We start from the raw sequence: 27,757 nt of genomic DNA on the forward strand, positions 1-27,757 counted from the left end.
GAGCTGCAGCGTCGCGCTTTGTCTTTTTCGTGTGCCCGGCTCGCTGATACGTGCTATGTGCAGCCCTCCATCCGTACATAAATATATAACCTCTACATCGGTCTCGGCGAAGGAAGTGAGTTTTACTGCTTTTGAAGTGAGCTGAGCGTAATAGCTTGAAGTAACAAAGAATAGTTTGAAGTAACGAAGATCTCCCGTTCTCTCCCAGGTACACACACAGAAAGCTGATTTGTATCGGGGACAAATTTTCACTGACTTTATCCTCGGTTTTGTATTCAGCAGCATATAGTAAACAGTGAAATGTCCTCAAAGAAGAAAATAAAGAAGAGTCATACCAGCTCTAAGCTAAAGGTAAGTTTTGCTAGGTTGGGCAGCTTTCAAATAGCCAGTGTTTTGTTTTTGTAGAGAGCGTTCAAAGGAGAGCAAGGAAGACGGTGAAAGGACTTGAGGGGAAGTCGTGTGAGGAGTGGCTGAGGTCACTTGGTCTGTTCGGCTGGAGACTGAGGGGAGACCTCATCGTGGTCTCAGCTTCCTCACCAGGGGAATTGCAGGGGCAGACACTGATCTCCTCTGTCTGGTGACCAGTGACAGGACCAAAGGAAGCGGCATGAAAGCTGTGCCGGGGAGGTTTAGGTTGGATATTAGAGAACGGTTCTTCACCCAGAGGGTGGCTGGGCACTGGAACAGGCTCCCCAGGGAAGTGGTCACAGCACCAGCCTGACGAAGTTCAAGGATTGTTTGGACAATGCTCTCGGGCACATGGTGTGACTCTTGGGGTGTCCTTTGCAGGGCCTTGATGATCCTTGTGGGTCCCTTCCAGTGCAGGATACTCGGTGACTCCGTGTTGTGCTAGTGTGCAGTCAGGGCATTGTCTCTGGAGGTGGATGCGCGGGGCTTAATGCAGGGCTTGCTTTGCACTGGCAACTGCTGTGCAGTCCCTGCTGGGGCCGGCTTGGGGTGCTGGCGTGGGGTTTTCTTTTTTCCATTTAGGAGTGGTACAAAATGGACCATTGACAAAAGTTTAAAAGGCGAAAGTTTAAAAACAGTCTCATAAAAGAAGATTTATAGGGAGAGTAGTTGATGTGTATATTTGGTACCATAACAGAAATGCTGGGGCAATGCTAAGCACTGGTAAAATTTAAAAGCTTCAGAAGTTGGTCTTTTCTGGTTATAATTCACCCTAGAGGTATGCACAGAAATTAGTGAGGAAAGTCACTCACACGTGGTGTGAATGGCACACAACTGTTTTGTAAACTAGTGTCATTCTCGCTTACCCTTCTGCTTTACAGAAGTGTCTCTCTAATCCTTGATTTATAAATCCCACTTTTGTATAAGAAGTTACACTATAGCTTTTCAGTTTCTTAAAGTGAAAGTAATTGAATTGGACAAGGATGAAAATTTATGTCATATAGAATGAAAGAAGAAATATTTTCAAGCCTGAAAAGAAAAAGACTACAGATCTTAGAAAGCAAGTATTAGAGTGTTATAAGATTTCTAGGCTTGTACACTTTTATGAAATAAGACAAAGCTTGCAGTAGAATACAATATCAAATAGCAGAATATACATGTTTTATACCATCACTTCTCTTAGGGGAAAAAGCCCATAGCCTGAGGAAAAAATGTGCTTCAAATCGTTATGCCATAGCTCAGGAGTCAATATGGTTCTGGTTAAATGTACTTCTAGTCAAATGTTCTTGAAAGTCATTGTCATGTTTAAGCTGTTGTACACTCAGAAAAGCTGGATAAACTGGTTCTTAACTTCATACCCGTCCAGGAGCACAAAGCCAACTCCAGTCTTCGTTGGAAATCGGTTCCTCTTGAGGAACCAGATGTCTCAAGGATATTGAAGGTAGCAGGAACAAATCAACTTGAGGAGCTTGATGATTCCTTTGGTTAGTATTAACTTGAATGTCATTTAAGGTATGCTTTTCACAACCAACCACATGGGCAAAATACTTCAGTGCTTACCTAGGAAAAGGTTTTGGTTCTTTGCAAGAGAAAGTAATGGATAGGAGAGACAGATGGGACTTTGTGTTATTTTCCATAATTTAGGAAGTAACAAGAATAATGCTGTAGTATGTGCAAATAAAAGTTAGTGGAAGAATACTGGCTATTCCACCTTTATACTCTGAATGGTAGAATTTCACATATTATAATATTGCAGTTGTGTAAGAACTTACCGTTAAAAACCAAAGTTCAATATCTTAACTTATTCTGTATTAAATTACACAAATTATGAAGTGACATTTTTGCCATTGTACGAGTATTCATGGCAGCAAACTTGGACATTCTCAGGGATGTCATCCTGCCATTTTCAATGTTACTTAAAAAAATAACATCAAACTGTACAATTTTTGGTGAAGGATTAAAACCACTTCCATGCTTTATATTGGACTTGTGTAATGAAGCCTCAATACACAGGAAGAGAATCAATTTAGATGGAGTAGATGCTCCTGTGTGGAGTCCTCTTATATCTATCTGTATATATATGTTTGGGGCTTTTTGAAAACCAGTGTAATTAGAAGCTGTAGAGAAAATGTTAAGAGCTGTTTCTCAACTGTAATAGTTATTACTCTGAGAAAATTGTGGAAATATAAATGTGGCTACTAGGAACAGCATTGAAAATGAGTTATAAAAAACAATTAAGCAAAAGGGTTGTTTATAAGCAAAGGCTGCAAAATGAAAAACACTTTTCCTTATTTCTGTGTTATGTATGTAGACTATAAAAAGAGTTCCCTCTGACAGTAATGTAAACTAACACAAAAGTTTTTTGGCTTGAAAAGAGAAATTTGTACTATGGAAGACATGCTAAAACCTTGAATTTCTGAGGGTTCTAATCTATTTTGGTAGCTACCTTCAAGAATTCTACACTTACAAATATTCTTTAGCAGCAATAATTGCCTTCTTATAGCATCTACTAAAGCAGCTTAAAATTTATATTAAAAAAAAAAGAAAGTAGTTATTTAAATGTGTAGAAGTTTTACGTCTGCCATAGCAAAGAGAGACTTGAAACAAACTGTACCAAGCATTTTGCTTGCTCTGTGCCATGAATACATGCTGAGCTACCTTTGGTTTGGGTTTGTAAAGAAATAGCAGGTGAATGGGTACGGAAACTATGGAACTTTTCACTGTATATTTTTTCATAATCCTCAAATAATACTTGTAACGAGAACTTCCTTTTTGTTAGTTAGCAAACCACAAATATTCTAACTAAATTCTTAATGGCAGGCAGTGCTCTTTTCCTTAACAGATGGGAGAGGTGTTCATATGGTTTATTTTCTGTTCTTTATAGATCACCCTTTGCACAGTACTGCTGTGGATGCTTATGGAGAGGAACAGTCACAAAACGCGTCACTCAGTTGTGTTTCGGCACCACAAAGGCAAAATGCAGACAGAAGGTCTGGTGGAAAAAAAATAAAATTGTCAGCATTTAATTTAATCTCTAGATTTTTAGTTTAAAAGGGAAAAACGTTCTAGTTAAATTATATAGAACAAAGAAAATTATTTAAAAAATATTTTAATTCAAATTTTAGTATATTTCTCATCTGTTAAATCAAATTTACTTTAATAGAACTCGTATGAGACATAGCTGTACAGAATGCTCCCCAAAACACAAGGTTTTGGTGTGCATATGGTTGAAGATCATTCTTTCTCAGAGGGTAGTAGTGTGTGTTTTTCTTCTCCCAGTAAAAAACGGCGTCACTCAAAGCCTTCCAATGGTGATGTTCGGAAATTCAACACGGCTGATGCTGGAGTGGAACCCCTTAAGGAGGCTGTGGTACAGAAAAAGTTGCATGAGTATTATCAGTCAATTTAATTTTAGTTCACTTCATTCCGTGCCTGAGTTAAGGGTGGGGGAGAGGAGGACCTTCCGTTTGTTTCTTAGTACTGCCTTAGTACTGAATTGTATCCAAAATAATCAATCCTCAGAGTGTTCCTGTGGGATGGCCAAGTGAAATGCTTAAAGCTACAAGTCATCCTATCAACAAGGAATATAATAGCCAGGTGCTCCTGGGTCCTGTAGCCTATTGTCTTGCTCATTTGGGACTATGTTCTTTCCTTTTTTCAAATATATTCTTCGTACCTAAAATATATGTTCTCAAGGAATGGCAGACTAGATGCAATAGGAATCCTTTGTACTTGTTTGGTATTGAAGCAAAACAGACTTATGGGAAAAATAATATTGATAAAATTAATTTTGAATATGTGTTAGAATGAAAAGCCATTCAGTTTTGAATGAGTGTTTCGCCACACTTACTCCACAATTAGTGTAAAATGCTTTTGGCCCACTTAGGTGCCAGACATACAGGGGAGACAACTGTCTGCAGATTCAAGAAAGTAACCTATGATAAAAGCAGATGTGCAGCAGTTGGAACAAGAGTTTTTTATGTATTGACATTTACTGGGATTGTACACTCAGTACAGAGTCTTTCATCAGTAGGCTGGATGCCTGCAGCACTCTTGCAGAAGTGCTGTTGGTGTCACAAAGCAGTCAAAGTAGAGAAAGGGTTGGGACAGAATGCAGGTGAGAAGGAAGGTGAGCAAGCACTGGTGATCAGAGAAATGTTAATCCTGGGCAATGACTGTGTGGAACTGAGGGTCCTTCAGCTCCTTAGGATGTCTCCAGCCCTGCTGCAGGGCCAGTGGCTGACAGGTCGGTGGCCAGTGCAGTCAGGCAGCTGCTGTCCCGCAGCAGGGTGACCACTGGGCTGGGACTGGTGAAGCAGGCTGAAGGATAGGTTACTGATGCTTCAGTCAGGAAATGCCTTCTGTATTCTGCCTAATTGCCATCTCTTAGGTGTTTAGATGAGTAAACCTAGGGTTTATTCTGGAAGTTAATCTGCTTTTCATACTGCAGAAGACTCTGAATACTACTCAATTCCAGACAAAAAAGAAGCAGCCTTCAGAGGAGAACACATCAGATCCTTCTGGTAAAGTAGACTTTTCAGAACTTCCATATAGCTTTTCTTCATTCAAGATCAAAGTTTTTCAACAGTGTTCATTTCTGGAATGTAGCAACATAGTTAGTGCTTCTAGAAATGGGAAGTTTTAGTTTCAGTGTTGGTATAGACCCCCATTTGATCCCCATGGTTTGCATCCCTGGATTTGCCTATTCCTTCCCTGGAGGGGTAAAGTATAGGTGTGCGTTATACCTGTAAGGCAGCCTGGTTCCCTTTGGAGGGAAGCCTGGAAACCACAGCTGTGAAGCTGTAGGAGGTGTCAGTACATTCCTTGGTGCGGAAGCCTGGAGCAGCAGCTGTGGGGTAGAACTTGGAGTGTCCCTGCCTGCACTGCAGGTGCAGCTGTCACTGTAAAGACCTTTGAGACAGGGAGCTTCACGACAGTAGCATTTTTTAATAGGGAAAAACTCTCTTGTGCCATCTTGCTTCCTTTGAACAGAACCTGATCATGTTTTCGTACTAGATTTACATTGGGGAGTGTGTGAAGAAACATGGTTTAACTTCTAGTGGAATTGGTTAATAATACTATTGCAAAGTTTAAAGAAATGTATTTGTGTAGAGTGGGTTTTTGAAGCATACATGGTGTTAATAGAAGAATGTATACAAATATAAAAGCTCATGAGTCTTTGAGTAATGCAAGTTGCAAATTCAGGCTAATAGTTTTTTAACACAAAAAATCATGTTTATGGTGCACTGTGTAGTGTATTACTTAGTTTACTGATGTGTTCCTGGGCTTGCTTGAATCAATAAAGAATAAGAATTAAGTTACATATCATTGATCATCCCAGTTCTAAGGTGTTCCCAGATAAATCTATCACAGTTGCTCAGCCAAAGACAGATGAAATAATTTACATATCCCTCTTCCCAAATTTCATGTTAAAATATTTATAACTTTTAGATGGTTATTTTGATGGCGGGCACAAGAGTTCTTCTCTTGTTTTACAGTGTGTACCTGAATTGTGCAATGCTTATGTTTATTCTGCTGTTCCAGTGGATAGCCCACATTCTCTACAGGTTTGGTGTCCCAAAGACCTGAAGAGATCTGCTGGAGATATTACAGAACTGGATGTTGTTCTGGCCAAAGTTGAGAAGATAGCAGCAAATTACAGGTAAATATTCTGCTTTCCCATGACTGGATATTCAAAGTTTTAAAAAGAAATCCCTGTGTTTTTGCTAATGGGCTGTCCTTCAGGGAATCAGTATTGCATGGTTACGTTCTGATGGTAATGATTATTAAGTTTCTATGATAAAAATGTTTTTTCACATGTGATCTTGACATGGTCTCCAGGATTTGATATTTTTCCAAACATGAACAGCATATCTCAGGTGATACTTTTCAAGGTAGAAATGAAGCTATTGCTAGTATATTAAAGATCTGCAGTTGTCTAGCTGCTTAACTTTGGGGTTTGTTACTCAAAGGAAGGATTTTGGATGAGATTTCCCCTTTACTAAACCAAATGGGTTGTGTTTTGTCCCTCTGACTTCTCCAGACAAAGCATTGAATCAGACATTTGCAGAAAGGCTATCAGTGACTTCTCTTCTGCTTTCAAGGACCAAATCACTGATCTTGTAAGTACAACAGAAATAAAATCAATTTTGTGGTCAAAGTACCTATGGTTTTATATTGCCCTTTACACATTCATTTTACAAGCTGTAAAAGTTTCCAATCTCTTGTCAGTATAAGTGACATGAAAACACAATTTGTTGTGTGCAGGTTATGATTGGCTGCCTCTGTGCAGGCCTTCACAAGAATTGCCTCTAGACACAACACTGCTGTCATGCAAGTACTTTGCAAAATTGTCACCTTCTGAGAATAGGGAAGCATCCACTAATCCTGAAGTGTTTGTCTTATCTAAATCATTATGTAGCAAAACTGGTGAACTGTGTAATTTAAATGAGCATACAGCTATGTCAGACACTGTTTAAAAGCTCATGGACGACTAGGGTTTTAAAAGGTTGATGATTTCATTTTTGTGCTGTCTCAGTGAATTCTGAGTAAGGCCTCTAACATAGTCCAGGGAAAATCATGCTTTTTTAAATTAACATTTTGAACATAACTAAGATATTCCAGAACCATCTGGACACAATCCTGTGCCGTGTGCTCTAGGATGACCCTGCTCCAGCAGGGAGGTTGGACCAGAAGACCCATTGTGGTCCCTTACAACCTGAGCCATCCTGTGATGCTGTGATAAGCTTATGGGCTGCAAAGGTTAAGATGATTATGATGAGTAAAATGAACTCAGAACTTTGCAGGAGTTGTGCCAAGTACAATGGGCAAGTATTAAAGCTATAGTTCTGAGTGGTTCATTAGAAGTAACAAGTGTTAGAATTACCAGATTTATACATCCATATAAAGATACAGAAAAATTAAGGTAGGTAGTATTACAGTAATTGGTACAAGGAGTATTACTTGGACTAACTCCTTTTGTGCAACAGTTTTCCTCTGGCATGAGGAGAGAGGAAAGAACCAATACACAACCGGTGATGTCCCTTTGAACCAGGGTTGGCTTTTTAAATAGCTTTTTATGTTATTCCAAAGTAATTCTTGCAGCCATGTTTTTAGGAGGACAGTGATGAACTCAAGATCCATAGTCAATCTGTAATTCTTCTCTGTAGATAGCAGGAGTCCAGGAATTAAAGAACATGAAGAAAAAGAATGCTAAGGTAAATACATACATATCACTACATTGTACGGCATACCGTTGTGGGCATTGGAATGTCAAGAACTTGACTGGAAGAAATAAAATAATTGGCAAAAAAGGTGTGCTGTACTCAGAATCAACTGCACAAAGAGAGGTTAGGGAACCACCAGAGGTTTTTTGGAAAAGCTCTGAGTAAATGTGGTGGATTGCAAACTCCATATGTATTCTGCTGTACGGTGTAAAAAGAAGGAATGCACATTGGGATGGGTAAGACCTACCCATGTCAATTACTCTTTTGGCTTTTTGGTTTGGGTTTTTTTAATGAATAATGGTGAGGCCTCTGGAGAGCCAGTTAAATAATGGGAGCTAACCTTAAAGAAACATAAATGAATATAAAATTTAGGAGAGTAGCAAAGATAGCAACCTGTGAGGATAGAATTGGATTGCTTAATTTAAAGAAGGGAAGTCTCAGGCAATTGCATTCCCTAAATAGATGCAGAGTCTTTGTTCAGAGGAAGACAGTTCCTCTCTTCATTCAGAGTAAGCAGTAATTCACTGAAAATGCAGCAGGAATGTTGACAGGAGGAGGCACTAGTGTAAGGGAAGAAAAACACTGCAGTGGTTTCATCAGGGAGAGGTGAATGCCCTACAGAGGAGAGATTTAAGAGCAGCTTAGGCGCTGTCTGGATTTTTGCCCAAATTAACATCTTCTGCAAAATTTTCAATGGCAAAATAGCTTTAACAAATAAAGTCAACATAAAGCTTATCCTGAGAAGTAGCAGTTAATATGCTAAAGTCTTCTTGACTTGAGGTGATAGGGTAAGCTGCTCTGCATGTAAAATGAAAATCTTAATACACTCCTAGCATTCGATAAAATTTTTGGTTGCTAAATTTAATTTTATGATCAGTTTTGGGTGGTTTTTTTTTTTAACTGTATGTTTTAGCAAAGAAAGCTTACTTAGTTATGCCAATCATCCTGAACATACATTTGTATTAATTTGCATTTTTAAAACTAAAACCTCCTAGAGTTGATAATATTTGAAATCAAAATGTCACAAACTCCTTTTGTATGGTTGTAAATCCAGTGTTTCTTGAGAGAAATTTTGGATGGAGATTAGAGTTTGACATTTTAAACAGCTTTAAAGTGTTTAAAAATATGGCAGTTTATCAGGTCTGGTATCTTAGAATCTTCCACCATGAGAATCTGTATAAAACCTCAGATAAAAAAAAGGCAATGAAATTTGAGTTGTTTGCCTTTGAAGTTTTAGTAACTGTTTCACAGACTTTGTTCACTGTTTGTTTCAGGCAATAATAAACATCAAAAAGAAAAGCCAGCAACTGGTGCAACTCAGAGAAGAGCTAATTGGGTGTGTTTCTAGTGATCAACAATAATAGCCTGAAGAACTTAAGGAGTCTGATATCTTGTAACTCGGAAGGGAAAGTAACTTTTTCTGTTCTTTCCTTTTATTTTGATGAAACTACTGCTGTCTTGCTTTTTGTTTTTATAAAAGCTCATGAGAACCTCTCCTTTACATACTTCAGTTGCCTAGATGGTCATTCTTGCAAGTTCTCTTAGCTAATTAGTTACTGGAGGGTGTTTCATGCCATATGTTCATTGGGAGAACACCAGTGTTATGATTTGAATTGCAAAGGTGCTGGATCATAAATTTACAAAGTTAATACAGAGGACTTTTTTGGTTTTGAGGTGGGAGATTGTATTTCGCCTCTGCAGTTTGGCAGGGGTACATGGTTAGTACATGGTTTGCTTCCTTCTCCTGTGCCCACACAATTCCCCTTCTCTAAGTTGGCATTAATCTCAAGTGTCATTTAGATACACACCACAGGAATTATGTTTCTTTGGAAGAACCATTAGACTTCCCCAAATCCCTCGGGTTGCTAGTGACAAGCTTTATACTGAAGCTGCATTTAACATTCACCCTGTAAGGTAACTCTGTAGGGAACCGTGGACTTGGATCCACAAAAACAGCATAAAAACCTTTTCTCTATAGCCATGAGAGGCATTTTTCTTTGTAGTACTGTTGACAAACTTTGCCCAGAGAACTATTTGAAGTCATCCCTCAAAATGGTTTGAGCCCCCTCACAGACTGAAAGCTGCCTACACTTTTTTAGATGTTGTGTTTTAATCCTTTGATCATGTTAAGAAACCTTTTTTTCTGCAACCCTGTTGGATGAAAATCACTGTTGGTGCTCAGTTTTTGGAGTGCTGCTTCAAAGGATCGAGCACTCCAGCTTATTTAGCAGAGGTGTAGGTAGGTTGTAGATCCTGAATAGGCTTCAGCATAGCCTGAGCAACTGAGCTTGCAGGCAGGGGTGTGCAGAAGCAGAACACCTTGTATTTAAGAAACGAAAAACTCACATGCTTAAGAAGGAGTGGCTACACTGTCAGACTCAAAAGAGAGGTTTGGGTCTTTCTGGTGGATTTGGACTCACGCCCCTGTTTAAGTAATATGCTTGTTCTAGTTAAGCACTACCCTATAGTACCTGTGTTTTGTATCTCTGACCAACCTTTAAGAACTCCTTCAGAGGAAATAGGGTCATAGTTATTAATGAAATAAATATGCAGATGCAAGCATCAAAGTCTTGATCTTTTTTCAGAGCTGAACCACAACTGACACAACTACAAAGAGAATATGCTGAGGTACAGGAAAGGAAATCTTCCTTGAGGCAAACAATTGAATTAATTACTGATTTAAAGGAGCTACAGCAAGACTGTTTGGATTATAGAGAAGAAAACCCAAAAGCAAAAGTGGTAGTAAGTACATACTCTGCATGTGTTTCAGTTTTATTAGTGTTTTTATTTTAATTTATGAAATGTATTTAACATCTCTTAAGTAGCAATATTTTGTTAATTGTCTTTGTGGAAGCAACGTGAGAATCACTGCTGAACTGTACTGTAGCATCTCACTCGTTTTTTTGGTCTCATGTTAGAAGATGAAGTATTTCAGAGAGGATTCTGCTGCCTTGCTCTCGGTGTCCAGGAATGCAAAGGACATAGAAATGCAACAGTTGTCCTTAGTTATAACTTTTTTATAGAAGTTGAAGATTAACAGTGAGACAGAAGTAATAAATTTTTTCTGTTGTTATTGTTCAAAAGCAGGGAAAGCTCTGGCACTTCCATGTAAGATATTTAATGCTAAGAACAGTGCTGGATTTTGTGACCAGAGTAACTTCTCATGTAGCCTTAGAACTCATTCCCATTGTACCCAGGACCTGGCATGGTATTTTCTGTGGATAAGGCTTACACACCTGCCACATGTAAGGGATATCCTCAATTTCAGAAGACGCTCTGATTTTGGCTGTTGTTCACTTTTAAAAGTCATGTTGTGCCACTTTAGATGGAGGAGGAATAAATACTGATATGTAAGTGATCTTTCCAAGAGTTAAAAACATTGCCTTGCAATTTTATTTCCTTATCAACAGTATGGAACTTCCAGCCTCCCTGCACTTCTGGTGGAGTCTCGGAGAATTCTAGGAGCAGAAAGGCACTTTGAGAATATCAATATGAAACTGGAAGAGGCTCTGGCTGTACAAAAAGAGCAGAGATCAAAGAAAAATTAAGTGTCTTTTTAAGACTTGTTTAATCATTGTTACTCTTATTTTGTTTCAGTCTTTAAAAGAAGTCAATTACTTAAGATTGTATCTTTCTACTGTCATATAGTCTCAGAATATCAATGAAAGGAAATAGCAATCCCAGTACATGTAATAAAACTTTTCTGTACTCTGAACAATGTTGGGTGTTAATCTTGTGCTATTAAAGTAATCTTGAATATATTCGTAAAGAGAACACAGACTTTAGTTGAACAAAGATAAATAGACAAATCTTTTTATTAAATCTGCATTTGAAATATATTATTTCATCCTGTTTATGGAAATGAAGAAGTCTGTTTTGTTGGCTTCTCAATAAAACTTGGACATACAACTAACAAAACAGAAACTGTACCGCAAAGAGCGTTAAAAGTGCTAAGCTTGGAGCAGCATTCATGACGTTTATTTATTTTCTTAGTCCAATGCTCTTCAGCCCCCACGTAATCTTCCATGATCTCCTCATGCCTATTGAAGTTCACCCAGGCACTCCATTCTTTGTCTTACAGCTCTAGAGTGGTGCTTGTGAATTACCCCCAGGACCTTTCACATCAGCACATGACACACAAGTGTCATTCATTGCTGGCCAGGCCTGGGCTCAGCTGCCTTCTTTAGTGTAGGTATCTTCTCTCCTTAAAGCTTCCAAAAGAACTTCATCCGAGATTTCTTCCATGGCATAATTCAGACTATCATCTGCAGCTTCAGCTAGTTCCACGTCTTCAGCAGCTTCTAGGAAACAGGCATCATCACTTGTGTTTTCCCACTCGCTGTCTGACAACAGGAGGTCTTGAGTCCAGCTGTTCTCTGGAGCTACTGAGCTTTTTGACAAGTCTGACGCATTAGAATGTGGATTTACTTTTCCTTCTGTGTGGCCCCTGTCATCCATGCGCGTGGACTCTTCTTCCTTTGAGAAACAAGAACACTACTTCATATGAAAATACTCTTCATACCTTTAACTGCTCTGCAAGTGTGAAGCTTGTGCTGTCACACAGAATGGATACTGCAGAAAGCTGGCCAACAGGACAAGATTTTCCAGCATGTTCATGGATACCCACATTAACCTGTGGAAGCCTATTTTAATAGGAGTAGAACATGCATAACAAAATAAGGATGTTGTTTGTCTAGCACCATACAAGTAGCCTCTTGAATACAGCTTCATAAAATAATACAAGATTAAGACCAACTTCAGTGTCTGTTCAAAAATACTGTCAGGACCTGAAAATAGTTAAATGACACTTTCTATGAAACAACACTAATAGCTATTGATGAGCTGCCTGAGAGAGCTTCACATGCCATTCTGCTGTGTGGCATTTAGAGCTGTAAATTTAAATTTAAATGTTGCAAAAATGCCAATTCTTATTGCCTAAGCAGTGCAAAAACTCGTATGTTCAGGGTGTAGAGTCTACGTGCAGCATCAGGTCAGTTGAAATATTCTGTTTGGGGAAATGTGCTGTTTTAATACACTAAAATGGAGATAAATGAATTTCAGAAGTGAGGGTCACTGACTTATATTTGACTCTGGCTGACTCACGTGTTCCAGAACCAGTTCTATTTTACCTTGCCCAGCATGAAGTCAGACATGCACAGCAGAGCTAGACTTGGGCAGTTTTTCTGTTCTGCACCTGGAGCGGCCTTGTGGCTTAGAAGTTGGGAACTGCTGTTCACATCAGAACAGAAGAAAGTCTTTAGTCCCAGGTGAAGTTAGGCAATTCCAGTAACTTAGCACTGCTGGAGAACTTAAAAATGAATATATGGAGCTACTACACCAGCACAGCTGCTCTGGGGACCTCTTCTGTATCACTGTAACAGTGAGTGGAGCTCTCCCAGCAGAGTGGGATGTTAGTGGGAATATCCAAGGACTTCCAGATACTCACAAGAGCTTGAGCATCTCAATAGGACAAAAACGTACCTCTTTGAAAAGAGACGGGAGGCATATCCCAGGCGGTAATGGAAAACCTAAATCAAATAAAAGGCATTAATTAAAGTTAACATTAGAAAAAGTATTAAATATAATTGAGATCACAGGCTACTTACTTTGTGATTTGAAGTTTTGTTCTCTGCAGACAGGATCGTGACACTTTTGATACCAGACTTCATTCTTTAGATCTACCAGAATCCTAAGAATGAAATTACTTAGTTTTTTAGTAACAGTCATAAATGAAGTGAATTCATACAGTAGGAAACTCTAAATGAACAGGTTTTGTTTGTCCTCAGCTATGCACATTGCTTTCATACTCTTGGCAGACTTACTCCACACTTGTTTTGTATGATTTTTAGTAAATTTCAGGTTTCTTAAGTTAAAAGAAATAATTTTTAAGACTAACATCTGAAAGTGAAATTTAGTCAACTTCATTACGTTAAGCTTCATTACATCAAATTAAGATTAGCATATGGGACTTATCTGTAAGATAAGACTTTGTTGCTGCTGCTGTTACAGATGATTGCATTATAAAAGCCAAATAAAATCACTATTTTCTGTCAGCTGATTAGGCCACCCAGCTTTTTCAGCTGTGTTTTAGAAATACCAAACTTCAAGCAACTCACTTGCGAAACAGCAAGTTCATCTAGGTGTGGGGTTTTTTGAATAAAAAACATACAAAAACACATTCCTTATGTTTCAGTGGTTTTAAATCTTACATAAAATTATTTTTAAGTTAAAATACTTATACTAATTGTATACTGTAATTCTAACATAATCTAAAAACCTGACTTTCCATCACTTATTTTGCTAAAACTAGAGGAAATCTGAGGCCTTGTAGAGTCACTAGCAAAACTCATCTTGATTCATGTTACAGGAATTACCATTCTAAAATGGCAGTTCTCGGCTCAAATGAGAGAGTCATTTTAATAACCTAAGAATGTAGTTTCAGATGCACTGTAAATTAATTCAAAAGAGGTCTACTTGCTTTCTTGTTTTTCAGCTTCCTAGCTGGGAAGTATCAAAGCATAGTACTGCTTAATAGCTTTAACATACTCTGAATTTTATGTTAGCATCTTTGGGCCCATATTTTAAATACCATGAATACTATGTCATAGAACTATAAGAAATAAAGGTCCAGTTATCACAAAGTAAACTTGGAGGAGGATAAATCGTTTCTTTGGTTTGGGGGGAGGGGGGGGGTTGTAATTGAAACATTGTATCCCTACAGAGCAAGACAGCAGAAATGGTAACAGTTGCTGATTCTATTCATAAGAGTTTTCTCAGCATTTTTTGAGAGTAACAGTTGAACAGGAAAATAAATAAAGCTGGTTTAAACTGAATAGTTAAAGAACATACATTATGTTGTTACTTTTGTGAGCTCTTCCAATATTTTCACACCAACGGTAACCACAAATATCATAAATAATTAGTTCTTTGAGAGAGAAGTAACTCCACTGTCGTATCCCTGAGGAAAAACAAAATTAATTCTTTAAATTCTTTAGAAATAGTGCTGCAGTAGACTAATTTGTAAATAGTAAGGTGGCCTCTTTACCTCCTTGCAGCCCATCTTTATTAACCAAAGAACGAACAAAATTATCGATTTCTGGATATGGTGAACCCTGGTAACCTTCCATGGGATCTGTTAAACCAAAGGCCACAAACACACACCGTTAGAGGGTTTGCCACTGTGATGCATCATTGTAACACACATTATATAGACCATAGGCATAAAATGTACCTGAATCACATCACACCCTTAAATAAAACCAGGGATAAATTCCTTGTTAGTTTCTTGTAGATCTTTAAAGGGCTACTACCCCCACCCCCAAGGTGCAGAGGGAGCTGAGACAAAGCAAGACAGCAGTGGGTACAGGAGGGGAGGGTCAGTGGCATTCAGGTGCTGCAGAGCATCCTTCAGTGCAGATGTGCTCTGCCTTCTGCAGAAAGGCAGCTGAAGAAGGACCCTCCTAGAAGCTATCAGGTGTACAAGTCACAGAATATCTAAGCTAAGAGTATTTTTTTTTCCTATGCAGTAGAAAAGGCTTGAGGTACCTCTGCTTCCTCTGGTAGTTTTACTGTTTAAAAAAGCAGACATTTTTCTCTCCTTCTCTGAAAAGCCAGATGACAGAACTTTTATGTCATCACTCGCTCTGAAGAAAGGAGAGAATGCAAAGGAAAATGTATGATTCTTACAGCATAACACAGTACAGCGTAACTCACTGTAACATGCCACAGGATGGCACAACATGACACAGCACTGGGCTCAGGGGTGGGCCAGGAGACCTCCAGAGGTCCCTGCCAATCTTGCTCAGCCCGCGATTTGCTGTGCACCTTTCCCTGTCCCTGGTGCACTTTCCGTCTGGCTTTGGCAGTTTCCCTGACTCCCACCACAGGACGGGGGTTCCTCATCCACAACAGCAACATTTGGTTCCTGGCCAAAGTCCCAGGACCCGGCCATTTAATGACTGCTGGTCCACATTCCCACAGCAGGATGTGCTCTAGATGTTGTATTTATGCAAATACACCCTTTGAAAGGTTTCCATTTTTTTTTTCTCTACAATGAACTGCTTTTCCTTGCCATATTGCTAACTGGAAGCCAGATGATCACAGAAGCCTAAATTCAAGACGGCAGAATTTCCCATCCATATTTATGGCAGATTCAGCTGATGTCTATGACCTGAATACACTACATGGTTTATTGGCATCAGTTCTGGATAATGAACATTTCAGGATATAAAACCTGAAGTCAGAACAGAGACATGTTTTCAATAAAAATATGATACCATTTTAACCTTCTTTCTGCTACAGCAATAGTTAGGCTCTTCTTGAGATAGGGTATGACATATCAGAGGTTTAGATTAGATACAGAAACCTTGATGATTGTCCGTATGAGTACCCAACCTAAGGAGGTGTCTGTACCAAATGGGAAATCCGGTATGCAAGAAAACACGGACAGAAATCCCTTTTATTTCTCATCCTACTTTGAAAAATATTCAGACTTCTCATGTTTAACTGACTAGAAGTCTGTAAGCTTTGCTTCCAGAACAACACAGAAGCTGACCAAACTTAACAATGGTTATGTTTTGGCATTTTGAGTGTGTATAGAGAAATGAGGCGTAATTCAGAAGCCATATCATGTTTGAAGGCAGGTTTAACAGAAGAACAGGACTCCCAAGAAATTTTTCTTCAAAACCAAGAAATTCTACTAGGAACTCCTAAATTACACTGTAACAATGTTAATGGAATAATTGCTCATTCACAATAGTTATCTGTAACTGCTGCAGGAGAATTATCATTAAAATATGTATTTAAAAATATTGTAAATTTGACTAAAATTAAGTAATTACCCAATGTTGCAGATTAAAGAGGAAAGAAAATACGCTTCTTCCAAGGAAACATCCTTTTCACAGTTGGGGATAAAATTATTATCCTCTGCTATCTTCAGAATCACATTTTTTCCTGCTTTTGATGACTTATACATCCGGAAATTTCTGTTCCTTGTATAAACTCCTACAGGAAAACAGATATTTTTTAACATAGTAGTGCTGGCTAGGATTTAAGATATTGAGCACTTGTAAATAAAACAGTCTTCCTTAGGCCCAGCCAAGAGTCTAATGAATGGACAGAAACTGTTACTACCTGGCTCACATCCCACAGAAGAAATGCAACAAAACAAGATCACGCACACATTTACACTTTTATGTTACAGAAGAGTTAAGACAAGTGCTCCACATCTCTACACAGGCATTTTAATCATTCTAATTGGTGCTTTCGTAATATCTCCGCAAAATACAACTGAGCCCAAAAAGCTGCACCATTATTTTAACCAGGAACAACTTAATCAACCTTTCTGTTTTCTGTGGACTGCTTCACAGCTTTTCTGAGGCATATATCCAGTCTCATTTCCAATCTCAAAAACAAACAACTAAAAAATGAACATATATCTTAACACTGAATAATCTATCTAATAATTGATTGAGAAGGTGAGTTTTATTTGCAGGTTGCATTTGATTTTCATGAAGAGAAAAGGACTTACAGAGCCCATACAAGATGAACATCACAAAGCTTTCTGTCACTGCAGCCTCATGATATAATTCAGTATTTCAGCAATTTTAGCTTTAGCTTTCCAATTTTGAGGTAATGTGTATAACATAAATATTGAGGATGGGTAATTTTGGGGAACTAACATCAAATTCTCAAAAGGTGAGACAGGTAACAAACTGTTTTTATTTAATTTCCATTCACAAATATGCTTGAAAGAATTTTGAACATTAAGTGAAAGTAATCTTTCTGACTCAGTAACAGAGAAGCCTACTGTAGCCAAGTTTGGGATTACATTTCAGTAGATCAGACATACTGAAGAGGCCCACAATAAAAGTGATCCTGAATTCCATGAGAAGAATTTGAAGGAATGGGGGTTCTTCAGAAGAGTCTGAGGAAAAAACCCAAGGTAAAGTCCTGTGCAAAAGCGGGCTAAGCTACTTTCATTTCCCTGACACAAGGCAAAAGCAGCAAAAACAGATAGGGAGTTGAAAAAGGCTGGAACTTTCAAACTCTAGTTTGACTACAGGTGTTGTGCTCCTGGAGTTTTGTAACACTCTAATACCATGAACAGGCTAAGCCCAGCTGGACCATGAAATACCCAACCCCAAATTTCTATTATTCCATCATTGAAACATAACAACTTCCATTCCAAACAGGAAAAGAAAGCTCAATTCATACATGTAAAATACAGAAAGCCATGCCTCTAAGACTTGTTCTATTATTAAGCAGCTTCTAATTCAACTGAAATAACACAAATGCAATATATGCCATCCTCTTTTAATCCAAATGGGAGCACTAAGCCCTTAAGGGGAAAAACAAAATTAGTCTTGTGTGGCAAGAATTACTTTAAACTTCAGAATAAAATAATTAAATGTAGTAATGATCCCAGTTTCAGCATGTATTTGAAGTCTCACCATAGGGACAACGGTAAGAACACCACTGTTCTTACTCTTTGTAATCAAAGATTAAGGAACATCTATCTCATTCTTAACCTTTGTTGCATCCCAGAGAGCTTTAAAAACACTTATATTTACCTAGATCCACAAAAAGTTGGTTGTTGCCTTCTTTATCATTTACTATTAGGAAAGAAAAATCCAAATTTTCTCCCTGGTGTGACATTTCCACATCCTCTGTTTTGTGAGCAATGGCTGGCCAGTCTTTAGAAGCATCTTCAACAGCCGTGAGGTTTGGAAGAGAACCATCTAATCCAACTCCTGCAGAACACTGGAAAACATGTCCTGCTTCTTCTGTTGGAATCACAGCAGCCTTACTCTCCATTAATCTTATGGCAGGCTGCAAAATGGTCCTCACAAAGTTACCTTAAAAACAACCAAAAAAGTCCAAAAGCAAGTAATGTCATCTATGAGTCAAAAAAGAACTGACCGAGTTCCTGTGCAAACATTTTTCAAAACAACCAAGATGGAAGTGGTTGAAGTTCAGGGTCTTTTTAGCCCTTCTGGATTTTTAAAGAGAAATCTTTCAACCTGCCCACTGTATAAAATGGTTCTGGTCAGTAACTGAGAAAACAACACCTCACAAGAAATTGTACTAAACGTCTTAAAAAAAAAAACCCCCTAAATATTAACAAGCTCAGATTTAAGATTCTGAAAAGGTTGTGATTGTCCCCCTCACTACTGCTTTCCCTAATTTCACTTTCAGAATGATTGAAGCATTTACTTGCAACTTCATGGTGTATTTACTGATGTAAGAGCTTGACCAAAGCTTACTCCAACAACACATTGCTTTCACTTTCACAAAAGTATTTTATAACGACTTTTCAAACTCCCAGTATTGTAATTCAACTCCCATTGTACCTCCAGGCTCTGCTAGATGGTAACCAAAGACAGACAAATAAAAACCATTCGTTTTAGGCCAAATTAGTTCTAGGGAGAAAACAAGAGAATAGTATAAATACAGATGTGGGAAAAAAAACCTATGAAGTGGAAGGAATATTGGCAAGGATGATTCTGCAGTTGTTGGATGAAGCTTCCCTGGGGAACATCAATGCATATGAAATACTGTTCTTTCCATGCTATATATCAGCAGAATGACTTAGCATATCAAGCATCAAGATCATCATTATCCTCATAATTCATTACAGGATTACTGGGACACACAAATTAGTCAAAATAACCCTAAACTGGCAATTCTCTGTATTGGAGTTGCCATATCCAAGAAATCCCAACTTACATCAACAATTAAAATTGCTTTCAGCTTTCTCCTTATCATGTTTATGCACAGGTGGCTTGAAATCATCTTTGTCCTGCCTTTTTGACCCTGTGCTGAGCAGAAATTAACTGTATTTAGAGCAAGTAACAATAGCTTTAATTGTTATGACTGACATTAACCTGAAAATTAAGGAGTCATAGACTTGCCAGTTTCATAGAAATCTGTATTTTTGTAAATAAAACATACAGGCACAAAAAAAGTTACATTTCTGCAAACACACATGCTAATCATAGGAAAACAAAGTAGAAGATGAGAAAAAACAAGGCTTAATGAAATATACAGTAATTTCTGCTGGGAATACATATTTGTTTCCACATATAATTCCATTAAAATAAACAGTCAAATGTGAGATGGCACTGTACAAAGTCAAAACCTCACCTTTTATTTCTAGGTGTAAGAGAAAAGAACACACTTACCAACATGAGTATTATCCTTAAATACAGTGTTTTGGGGTAGAAATATTAAGTGCCGGCTAAACTTTTCATCAGTACTGGAATCCAAGTTCAAGACATCTTTTGATGAGCAATTTACATCATAAAGTTCTTTTAATTTTTGGCTGACAAGCTGAAATTATAAACACAAATTATGTTATTCTACTCTAGCATTTTTAGTAGTCATATCTATAAAACCTAACACAAATTCACATTCTACATTTTTTCCAAGGTCTTTTTTGTCCCCTCATTTTGAGCATACAATTAATTTAATTCAAACTAACCCATATCAAATTTTAACCAAGTTTGATGTAGACTGTGTTTCCTTAAATATGCAAGTCACTTAACACTTTAACAGTGATAAGCTAAGGAGACTTTGAGTTTCACAGGTCAAAGTCTAGTTAGGTGGCTTTACCCTGCAGGTTGTTTTCCACCACAAAGCAGTTCACACCCACAGTGACAATGTTGGTAATGCAGGCTCACCAGGAGTGGAAATGGAGGCTGTCATGCTATAAAGGAGTGGTGAGCCAATTCAGTGTTACGGTTTAGCTAATTCATTGGTATGACTCCATGAACAATAACTAAGCAGAAAACTTATTTCACTCTAAATTAGCTCTAAAAAAATCTTCTATATGCTAAGCTAGTGATTACTCATATTTAGGACTGGGACTCAGAACCTAAAGATCTGGAAGCTTTGAGTTTTAGCAGCTCAGATCCCCCATTCAGCAAATCCAAAGTCTTCTTCTTAACCTGAGGAATCACTACATTTCAGATAATAATGGATAAATGCCTTCAGATTCTCTCTCAATTAAGGGTTCTTTATGAAGGAATGACCTCAATAATCTTACTTATGTTCATTTCTAACTAGAGACATGTAGGTGACAGAAGTCTCACAAACAGACATCCACTCATGATGAGATTTTATTAAAACAGAAGATATTCTTCTAAAAACATATGAATGCCATATTGCACTTGCAGAGAGCTCATTTTCCAAAAATGTTTGCAATAAAATGGAAACTGCACTCATTAATACAATTGATAATTAGCAAAGGTATTTAAGTTTAAGTACCAAATTGGTAAATGCAGTCACATGATGCTCTCTACATTATAATTTAACTAAACTACAATGAACTGTCATCTAAAGAAACCTTCAGGAGGGATTCATCTAAGCCTTGACTATGACTATGCCTATGACTGCACCATCAGGCAAAGGGAATGAACTGAGGTATATATGAATGGAACTTTTACTGATGCCACTTTAAAGAGTACCTAAACATTCCTTCAGTTTTACAGCTTTGAAGTGGCAGAGCACATAAAACAATCTTCAAAAGTAAACTTACCATGTCAGTAAACCTACCATGAATAAAAACGGTCCAACAGCCATCATTCTTTATTTTTGTCTCTCAATTATATTTTTTGTCTCTCACTTTGATTAAACCCTTGCTTTAATTAAAACAGTATTTTTACTTAATTAAAAATACCCACTGGGTCTACAATTCTTTTAATTTTACTATAGCATAATCAAGATAAAGTGGTAAATACTTTGGTTTCATATTAAATTAACAACTAATTCATCTACAACATGACTATGCTCCAGTTTACCTCAATTAACTTCATGACCATACTCTTGCCATCTGCACCAGGATTCGCTGGTTTGTAAAACTCCAAATCAAAATAAAGTTTGCAAGCATCTTTTTCGGGAATTACTTCATAGCAATGCATAAGACTTGTTTTGTAACCTTTGCTAAGGAAAAAAAAATAATCACAACCTCTCATGATAAACATTATGAGTGTGATAAACATGCTTATCAGTTGCAAACAACGTCCCACATATTTGATTCTGCAATCAACCACCCATATTAAAAAATGTAGTATATATAGTATACTACATATATATAGGCTACTATATGTAGTAGCCCTATAATGCTTTGAAAAATGTGTAAGTAACATCAGCATCAAATATCAACAAAGATTATTTGTCTGGCGTAGAATTTAATTTTGTAAAGTATTCTCCTCTCCATACCCCCCCACCCTGCCCCAGTCTTACAATACATACAGAAATGTTGTTGAGAATTCAAGGAACTATGAAAACTACAGTAAAGAACTTAAGTTATCACTCATATATCTTTAGCACAAACAAAGAAACTACATAGAGTTTTTTAAACTAAATTTTAAAATAATCTCATTTTCAATTTGAGAAAAAAAATCAGGCTTTTTGTATAAAAATTGACTCAGATTTCTTTTACTTCATAGCCAAATGTTTTATTGTAAAAGAAACAAATGGGGGGAAAAGTTCAGCACATGACCAAATTGTCAATACTTGGAACTACATCATGCAAATGCAAACCCATAAATCAGGTACCAGACATCTGCATTAACGCCCACTGAAACTGCTGTATGACTAGTCAGAGAAGTATGGCTTTGTCACGTGTTGGTACGATCCCCTGAGGAAAGCTGACAGCAAAAGCAAATCTATTGCTAATAAATTTCAGTTCAACAGAGTCCTTAATTCACAGGAAATAGTGGCAACCTGCTACTCAAAAGAAAGTTAAAACCTGCTATAGAATATACTGTTTTGTCCTTATGAAGGCTTTTCCCATTGCCAAGATGAAACCTCAGGCAACCATTACAGCTCTGTGCTACTCAGAGCAGAAGCTGGCTCCTCGGAATACCTATCCAGTGACAGCTCTTACTAGGTAGGATACCCAGTATAGCACTATCTTTTAGTAACATACAGGATACCTTCTCAAATACTCACGTGTAATAAAACCAGAGCTCTTTATACGTTGTCACAAGGTAAAATCTCTGTCCATTCTGTGTGTTCTTTTCCAAAGCAAACATATGAACATCCTTTTTAAATAAAAACATTGAAGTTTTATTCAAAGAACCAGTTTAAATCTTCAGAAGTTCCTACTTGGCATCAACTAAAGGCTAGTAAATACTAGAGAACTATAAGCAGATCTCTTATCCTTTTCCAAGCTCAGTAGCATCTAGTTTTAATTTAGAATGTCATTCTGATTTCAGTTACATGGGTAAAACTTCGAAGCTTTTCTTTGCTGTGCATTAATGTAAACTGTTTTCTCTGTAAACTCTTGGTTTTTCTGATCAGTGGCCAAGTGCATCTGAAGGGAGGAGGAACAATGTCCTGAAAGGAGCAGCCTCATGGACATGAAGGACAGTACAAGCTTCATGGCAAATATTCTTCAGACATTATGTTGTTTAGAACCAAGAATGGAAATTTGAGAAGAAAACAGAAAAAAACTACTGCCAAGCCAATGAGAACCCATTTTGGAAAACAGGCTGCCAGGATTAAATACCTGAAACAGCGTGGAGAAAAACACAATACTTTATTTAAAAATAGCCATCAATTTGAAAAGTATTAAACTGAAAACAGAGGATACCTTTCACACAATATTTATTTGGCTGATCACTTCTAATCATCTGAACCTGCTGCTCAGATGCCACTGGAGAGTTGTATTGTTTGTATTTAGTCTCTGCCTCTTCTTTATCTTTTTCTTCCTCATTTTTTCCTCCTCTTTCTTCCTACTCAATTCTCACTACCTTCACATTCTCCAGCCCACCCTGACAGCTTGTTCATCTTGAGAAGAACAAATTTATCACTACAATGTTACCAAAAAGTACTTCTACTGTTTGAAGTTAACACCACATATGAACTTGTATGTTAGAACAGAACTAGCACTTCTTAAAGATACCACCAGTGCAACATGACCTTGCTGTTTCAGGATTGGGAAGAAAAAGATCTTGCAAACTGATAAAGACTGCCCACAGCAATTTTAAATGGTGTTCAATCTTGAAAGTATATAAAAGAGTAGAGACATTTGCCTAACATATAATATACCTCTTTGCAGGTTTTTACATAATTAAAAGCTTCAGCCTGTCGAGAAAATATTTTCCAAATAGAGGATGGCATAGAGGGTTTGGACAGTCTTGGTCTATAAACTGTAGGAAGAGGGTTTCTTTCATAGTGAGATGCTCGTTCTTCCACTTTCTTCAGTCTTTCTTGCCATTTTCTCTTCATTTCTCCTGAAGCAATTACACATAGTCAAATCAGTATCAATTTCTGTTTGCAAGTCAATTTTAATTTTAATATATCCTGTATTCATCACTGCCTTTGATTCTGGTTTTGTTGCATGTAATTCATTAATTAACTGGGAGTAGTCAATATTCCAAAATCAACACCCAGCCCTGCTATGATGCTTATTTTAATATTAAATATCTCTACACTGTTTTGGAAGTACAAGAGCTTCATATTAATGCTATCGAAGATAAACACAACAGAATGACCACAGTAAGGGAAGGCCTAGAAAGTTTCATTTTTGTCTACAGAATGGTATTACACTCCTCAAAAACTATATGAACTGTTGTCTAGGCACATAACATTAGTAAGGAGTGAATACTGTTATTTTGCTTTATGGTTGGGGAGACAAATGAGATAATTAATTTGTACGGTAGTACAATACTTGAGTTCATAAGAAGAGCTAAGACTTCAGTGACTCTAGCTCTGAGCTCTGTATCTCAAAGCAAAAGAATTGAAATCCAAAATGAGGGCTCCATTCTCCACTGCCAACCTTTGCTATTGATCAGTAATACTTTCATCTGCTTTAAAAGCTCATGTACTTTTCCCAACCTTAAAATAGCAATCTTATCTCTTTTCAAGAAATAGAACCATGCAATAACTCTTGCTATCTTGAAACCTTTAAGCTTCTAGTTCCATAAAGTAATCCAAATGTTGTAGAGTAATGTAGTAAAGCATAAACACACAAGTGGAACACCTGCAAATCAGTAAAAAGCACTGCCAGGAAACTGTGAAACAGAGGAAGAGAGGCAAGAAGTAACAAACATGAAGGGGAATCTTCTTGTTTTGCCCAGCATAACTACTTGGTTCTCCTAACAGCCCCTGGGTTGCGGTGAAAGATAAAAATGAAACTGAGTGTACTGAGAAGTATTCAAACCTTTAACAAGCTGGATCCACAAGGTGAATTTAAGTATTTAAATATTCTTGTGGGGTCCCAAAGCCCAAATTTTAGATTCTCTCATTTCCCCCTCCAAGTTTTCCACAGCAAAAGTTCTTGGACACATATATTTCTGCCCACTGTTCTAAGCCTACCAGTGTCTTGATAGTCAGTGCCTGTGTCAAGTCTAAGTAACAGAATGTTTTTTCTCTAACAGGGGTCAAACATTATCTCTATTGACCTTGTCAATCTTCTGACCTGTGCATTTTCTTCACTCCCTTTTTATGCTCTTAGTTTCTTCTCTGGGTATGAAAAGCTAGATTATAGTAAGCAATCAGCATTTCTCAGAAGTGCTAACAAAACTTTCAGTTTCATTTTCGTGCTGTTGGCTGTAAATTAACTGGGTGCAAAGGACATCCCTACATCAGCACTTTCCCAGAAGGTGACCATTAGAAAGGGAAAGCAAAGGAGAAGCCCCATAATTCTCTATTAAACTTTCTAGTTATATCAGGCCGTATTTTTGCAGAAACACAGCTGGGAGGGTACCTGAACCTGGGAGAAGGTTGATGACCCTTACTTTAAACTGAAACCTATCATGGTTCTTGTAGTCCAAACACTCGGACTCTCAGCAGTCAAACATGTCAAGTCTTTTCAAGGTAACTTCAATTCCTGTGTGAACTATAACACAGCACATCTATTTAGAGCACATAAAATTTACACTCACAGACCAGCCTTCTGAGTTCACTGGGAAATTCCCACTTCATATCCCTCTCTTATGTCTCACCAGAAGTAAGGGCAGTACTTATTTTTTGTTTGACTTGACAGAAAGAAATTTTGTCACCAACATGTTTGGACTTCAGTGTTATTGACTCAGCAGGATGGAGAACCTGGAAAAATGTCTCCTGAGCAATGAGTTAAAGAACTTGCTATTTCATTTTCCCTATTTTATGGAAGACTACTTCTCCATTTACTTCTCATGATAATGACAAAACGTATTATCCACACCTACTGACAACTGAAGCTGAGACATGCAAATCAACTGCTACTCAAAATAACATTACATTTGTTTCCTGATTGGTGTATCATGCAACATAATTCTATAGCAGAATTCATGGTCCTTGACACAAATAAATCCATGAGATTTTCTCCCAGCTACTGATTCAGCCTTAGAAGAACACATTAAATTCCTTAACATTAGTGAAAATTAGCTTAGCTATCCTTACATTGAGCTGACAAGTGGCATACTAACAAACACTACTCATCTTCCCTCAACAACAACACGGAGCAACAGATTTTCATCTTGCCCTCCTAAAAGAGGAAGTGGCCTCTACAATTATAGAATGGGTGAGGTTGTAAGGGACCACAGTGGGTCACCTGGTCCAACCTCCCTGCTCGAGCAGGGCCATCCTAGAGCACATGGCATAGGATTGTGTCCAGTCAGTTCCTGAGTATCTGCAGTGGGGGAGGCTCCACAACCTCTCTGGACAGTCTATTCCAGTGTGCAGTCTGTTCCTCAAATTAAGATTGCAAGTGCAAAATTCAGTATATCTGACCTGGTGATAAGACCTCAAAAAGTAGGTTAGTACCTGTTATGAGAAGCTGGAACATATAGTTTTCCAATGTTATCTGACTTCTGCTACTGAAGGTCGATGTACAAATACGAAACCAACTGACCTGAAAGTTGATGAGGAAGCCAAAATTATCCCTCAGCGTCAGAGCACTATTGTGCAAGGCAGGTCTGTGGGCAGCCAGGGACATTCACCATGCAGGTAGGTGAGAACTCTGACGGAAGGGAAGGTCCTGCCGTGGTACAGGCCAGCTCACCCAAGGGGATCTCGCTCACTGAGGTCTGGAGGGGGGCTGCTCATTTAGTAATTGTCCCCACAGATTACTCTAGCTGGCCATTTCCTTTACAAACCACCATTTTGTCAGAATCACAGAATATTCTGAGTTGAAAACATCATCTAATCCAACTCCTGGCCCCGCACATGACCATCTCCAAGAGTCACAACGTGTACCTGAGAACGTTGTCCAAAGGCTTCTTGAGCTCTGTCAGGCTTGATGTTACGACCACTTCCCTGGGGAGCCTGTTCCAGTGCCCAACCACCCTCTGGGTGAAGAACCTTTTCCTAATATCCAACCTAAACCTCCCCTGCCACAGCTTCAGGCCATTCCCTTGGGTCCTGTCACTGGTCACCACAGAGAAGAGATCAGTGCCTGCCCCTCCTCCTCCCCTCATGAGGATGTTGAAGACCTCCTCGTGAAGACAATGAGGTCTCCCCTCAGTCTCCTCTTTTCCAGGCTGAACAGACCAAGTGACCTCAGCTGCTCCTTATACAGCTTCCCCTCAAGGTCCTTCACCATCTTCCTTGCCCTCCTTTGGACACTCTAGTAGCTTTATATCCTTCTTACATTGCGGTTCCCAAAACTGGACACAGTATTTAATATGAGGCCACACCAACATAGTATAAACGTACCAGAACAGCACATTTGTTTCAGCAGGCGCAGGAACTCAAACAACAGAGCAAACCTGACGAGGTTTGGGTTACACCATTCACACCCAAGAGCTACAAGGGCAGCCGTACCTGGCTCAGCCCTCGGAGCCCGCAGGGCGCGGTGGCTCAGTGTCCCCCCGTGGGGCCCGTCCCGGAGAGCCCCGCCGGGAGAGCAGAGCAGAGCAGAGCAGAGAGAGAGCAGAGCAGAGAGCAGAGCAGAGCAGAGCAGAGAGCAGAGAGCAGAGCAGAGCAGAGAGCAGAGCAGCCACCCCGTGCCTCCTCAGGCTGCCCTCGCACGCCTCCCTCCGCGCCGGGAGCGGCTCGCACGACGGGACCCACCTTCCCCGCGCCGCCGAGGCCGCTCCCGCCGTCCCAAACTCACCGCCAGTGCCCGCTGGCTGCCGCCATTGGGGAGGGGGCTGTCCGCCCGGGCTGCCCGCCCTGCGCGGGGAGGAGCC

At 38.6% G+C, this 27,757-nt stretch overlaps 2 protein-coding genes across 5 annotated transcripts; one reads left to right on the plus strand and one right to left on the minus strand.

Annotated features, from left to right (window-relative positions):
• Positions 1 to 14,467, plus strand: CENPU (centromere protein U). 2 transcript variants are annotated; one of them, XM_032109352.1, is made up of 12 exons: positions 1 to 115; positions 209 to 351; positions 1,775 to 1,892; positions 3,293 to 3,398; positions 3,688 to 3,778; positions 4,859 to 4,931; positions 5,953 to 6,070; positions 6,452 to 6,530; positions 7,578 to 7,625; positions 8,909 to 8,970; positions 10,220 to 10,376; positions 11,716 to 14,467. In XM_032109352.1, exons 2-12 carry the CDS (start codon positions 301 to 303, stop codon positions 11,719 to 11,721), a joined length of 909 nt encoding a protein of 302 aa, XP_031965243.1. In that variant the 5' UTR covers positions 1 to 115; positions 209 to 300; the 3' UTR covers positions 11,722 to 14,467. The 2 variants fall into 2 exon arrangements, with proteins under 2 accessions (XP_031965243.1, XP_031965242.1); XM_032109351.1 differs by lacking the exon at positions 11,716 to 14,467 and adding an exon at positions 11,045 to 11,352.
• On the minus strand, positions 11,432 to 27,730 carry PRIMPOL (primase and DNA directed polymerase). Of its 3 annotated transcripts, none has more exons than XM_032109347.1 (13): positions 27,639 to 27,730; positions 23,691 to 23,875; positions 22,590 to 22,681; positions 21,434 to 21,575; positions 19,817 to 19,964; positions 18,206 to 18,490; positions 16,475 to 16,637; positions 15,180 to 15,277; positions 14,680 to 14,766; positions 14,484 to 14,592; positions 13,241 to 13,323; positions 13,116 to 13,162; positions 11,432 to 12,110 (listed from the first exon to the last, which is right to left on the minus strand). In XM_032109347.1, the coding sequence occupies exons 2-13, from the start codon at positions 23,868 to 23,870 to the stop codon at positions 11,805 to 11,807; spliced, it is 1,740 nt and encodes a 579-aa protein (XP_031965238.1). In that variant the 5' UTR covers positions 23,871 to 23,875; positions 27,639 to 27,730; the 3' UTR covers positions 11,432 to 11,804. The 3 variants fall into 3 exon arrangements, with proteins under 3 accessions (XP_031965238.1, XP_031965239.1, XP_031965241.1); XM_032109348.1 differs by lacking the exon at positions 27,639 to 27,730 and adding an exon at positions 27,390 to 27,488; XM_032109350.1 differs by lacking the exons at positions 23,691 to 23,875; positions 27,639 to 27,730 and having other exon boundaries at positions 21,434 to 21,570; positions 22,590 to 22,676.
• Between the last annotated feature and the right edge of the window lie 27 nt (positions 27,731 to 27,757).

This window comes from Corvus moneduloides, chromosome 5 (assembly GCF_009650955.1).
Source record: "Corvus moneduloides isolate bCorMon1 chromosome 5, bCorMon1.pri, whole genome shotgun sequence".
NCBI lineage: Eukaryota > Metazoa > Chordata > Aves > Passeriformes > Corvidae > Corvus > Corvus moneduloides.

Coding starts and splice junctions, on each gene's coding strand:
- CENPU (XM_032109351.1), top strand. CDS start 301: ATGTCCTCAAAGAAGAAAATAAAGAAGAGTCATACCAGCTCTAAGCTA. Junction 352..1,774: donor ATACCAGCTCTAAGCTAAAG/GTAAGTTTTGCT, acceptor ATACCCGTCCAG/GAGCACAAAGCCAACTCCAG. Junction 4,932..5,952: donor GAACACATCAGATCCTTCTG/GTAAAGTAGACT, acceptor CTGCTGTTCCAG/TGGATAGCCCACATTCTCTA.
- PRIMPOL (XM_032109347.1), bottom strand. CDS start 23,870: ATGAAGAGAAAATGGCAAGAAAGACTGAAGAAAGTGGAAGAACGAGCA. Junction 16,638..18,205: donor CCAACTTTTTGTGGATCTAG/GTAAATATAAGT, acceptor GTTTTCCTGTAG/GAGTTTATACAAGGAACAGA. Junction 13,324..14,483: donor CACAAAAGTAACAACATAAT/GTATGTTCTTTA, acceptor TTTCATTCTTAG/GATTCTGGTAGATCTAAAGA.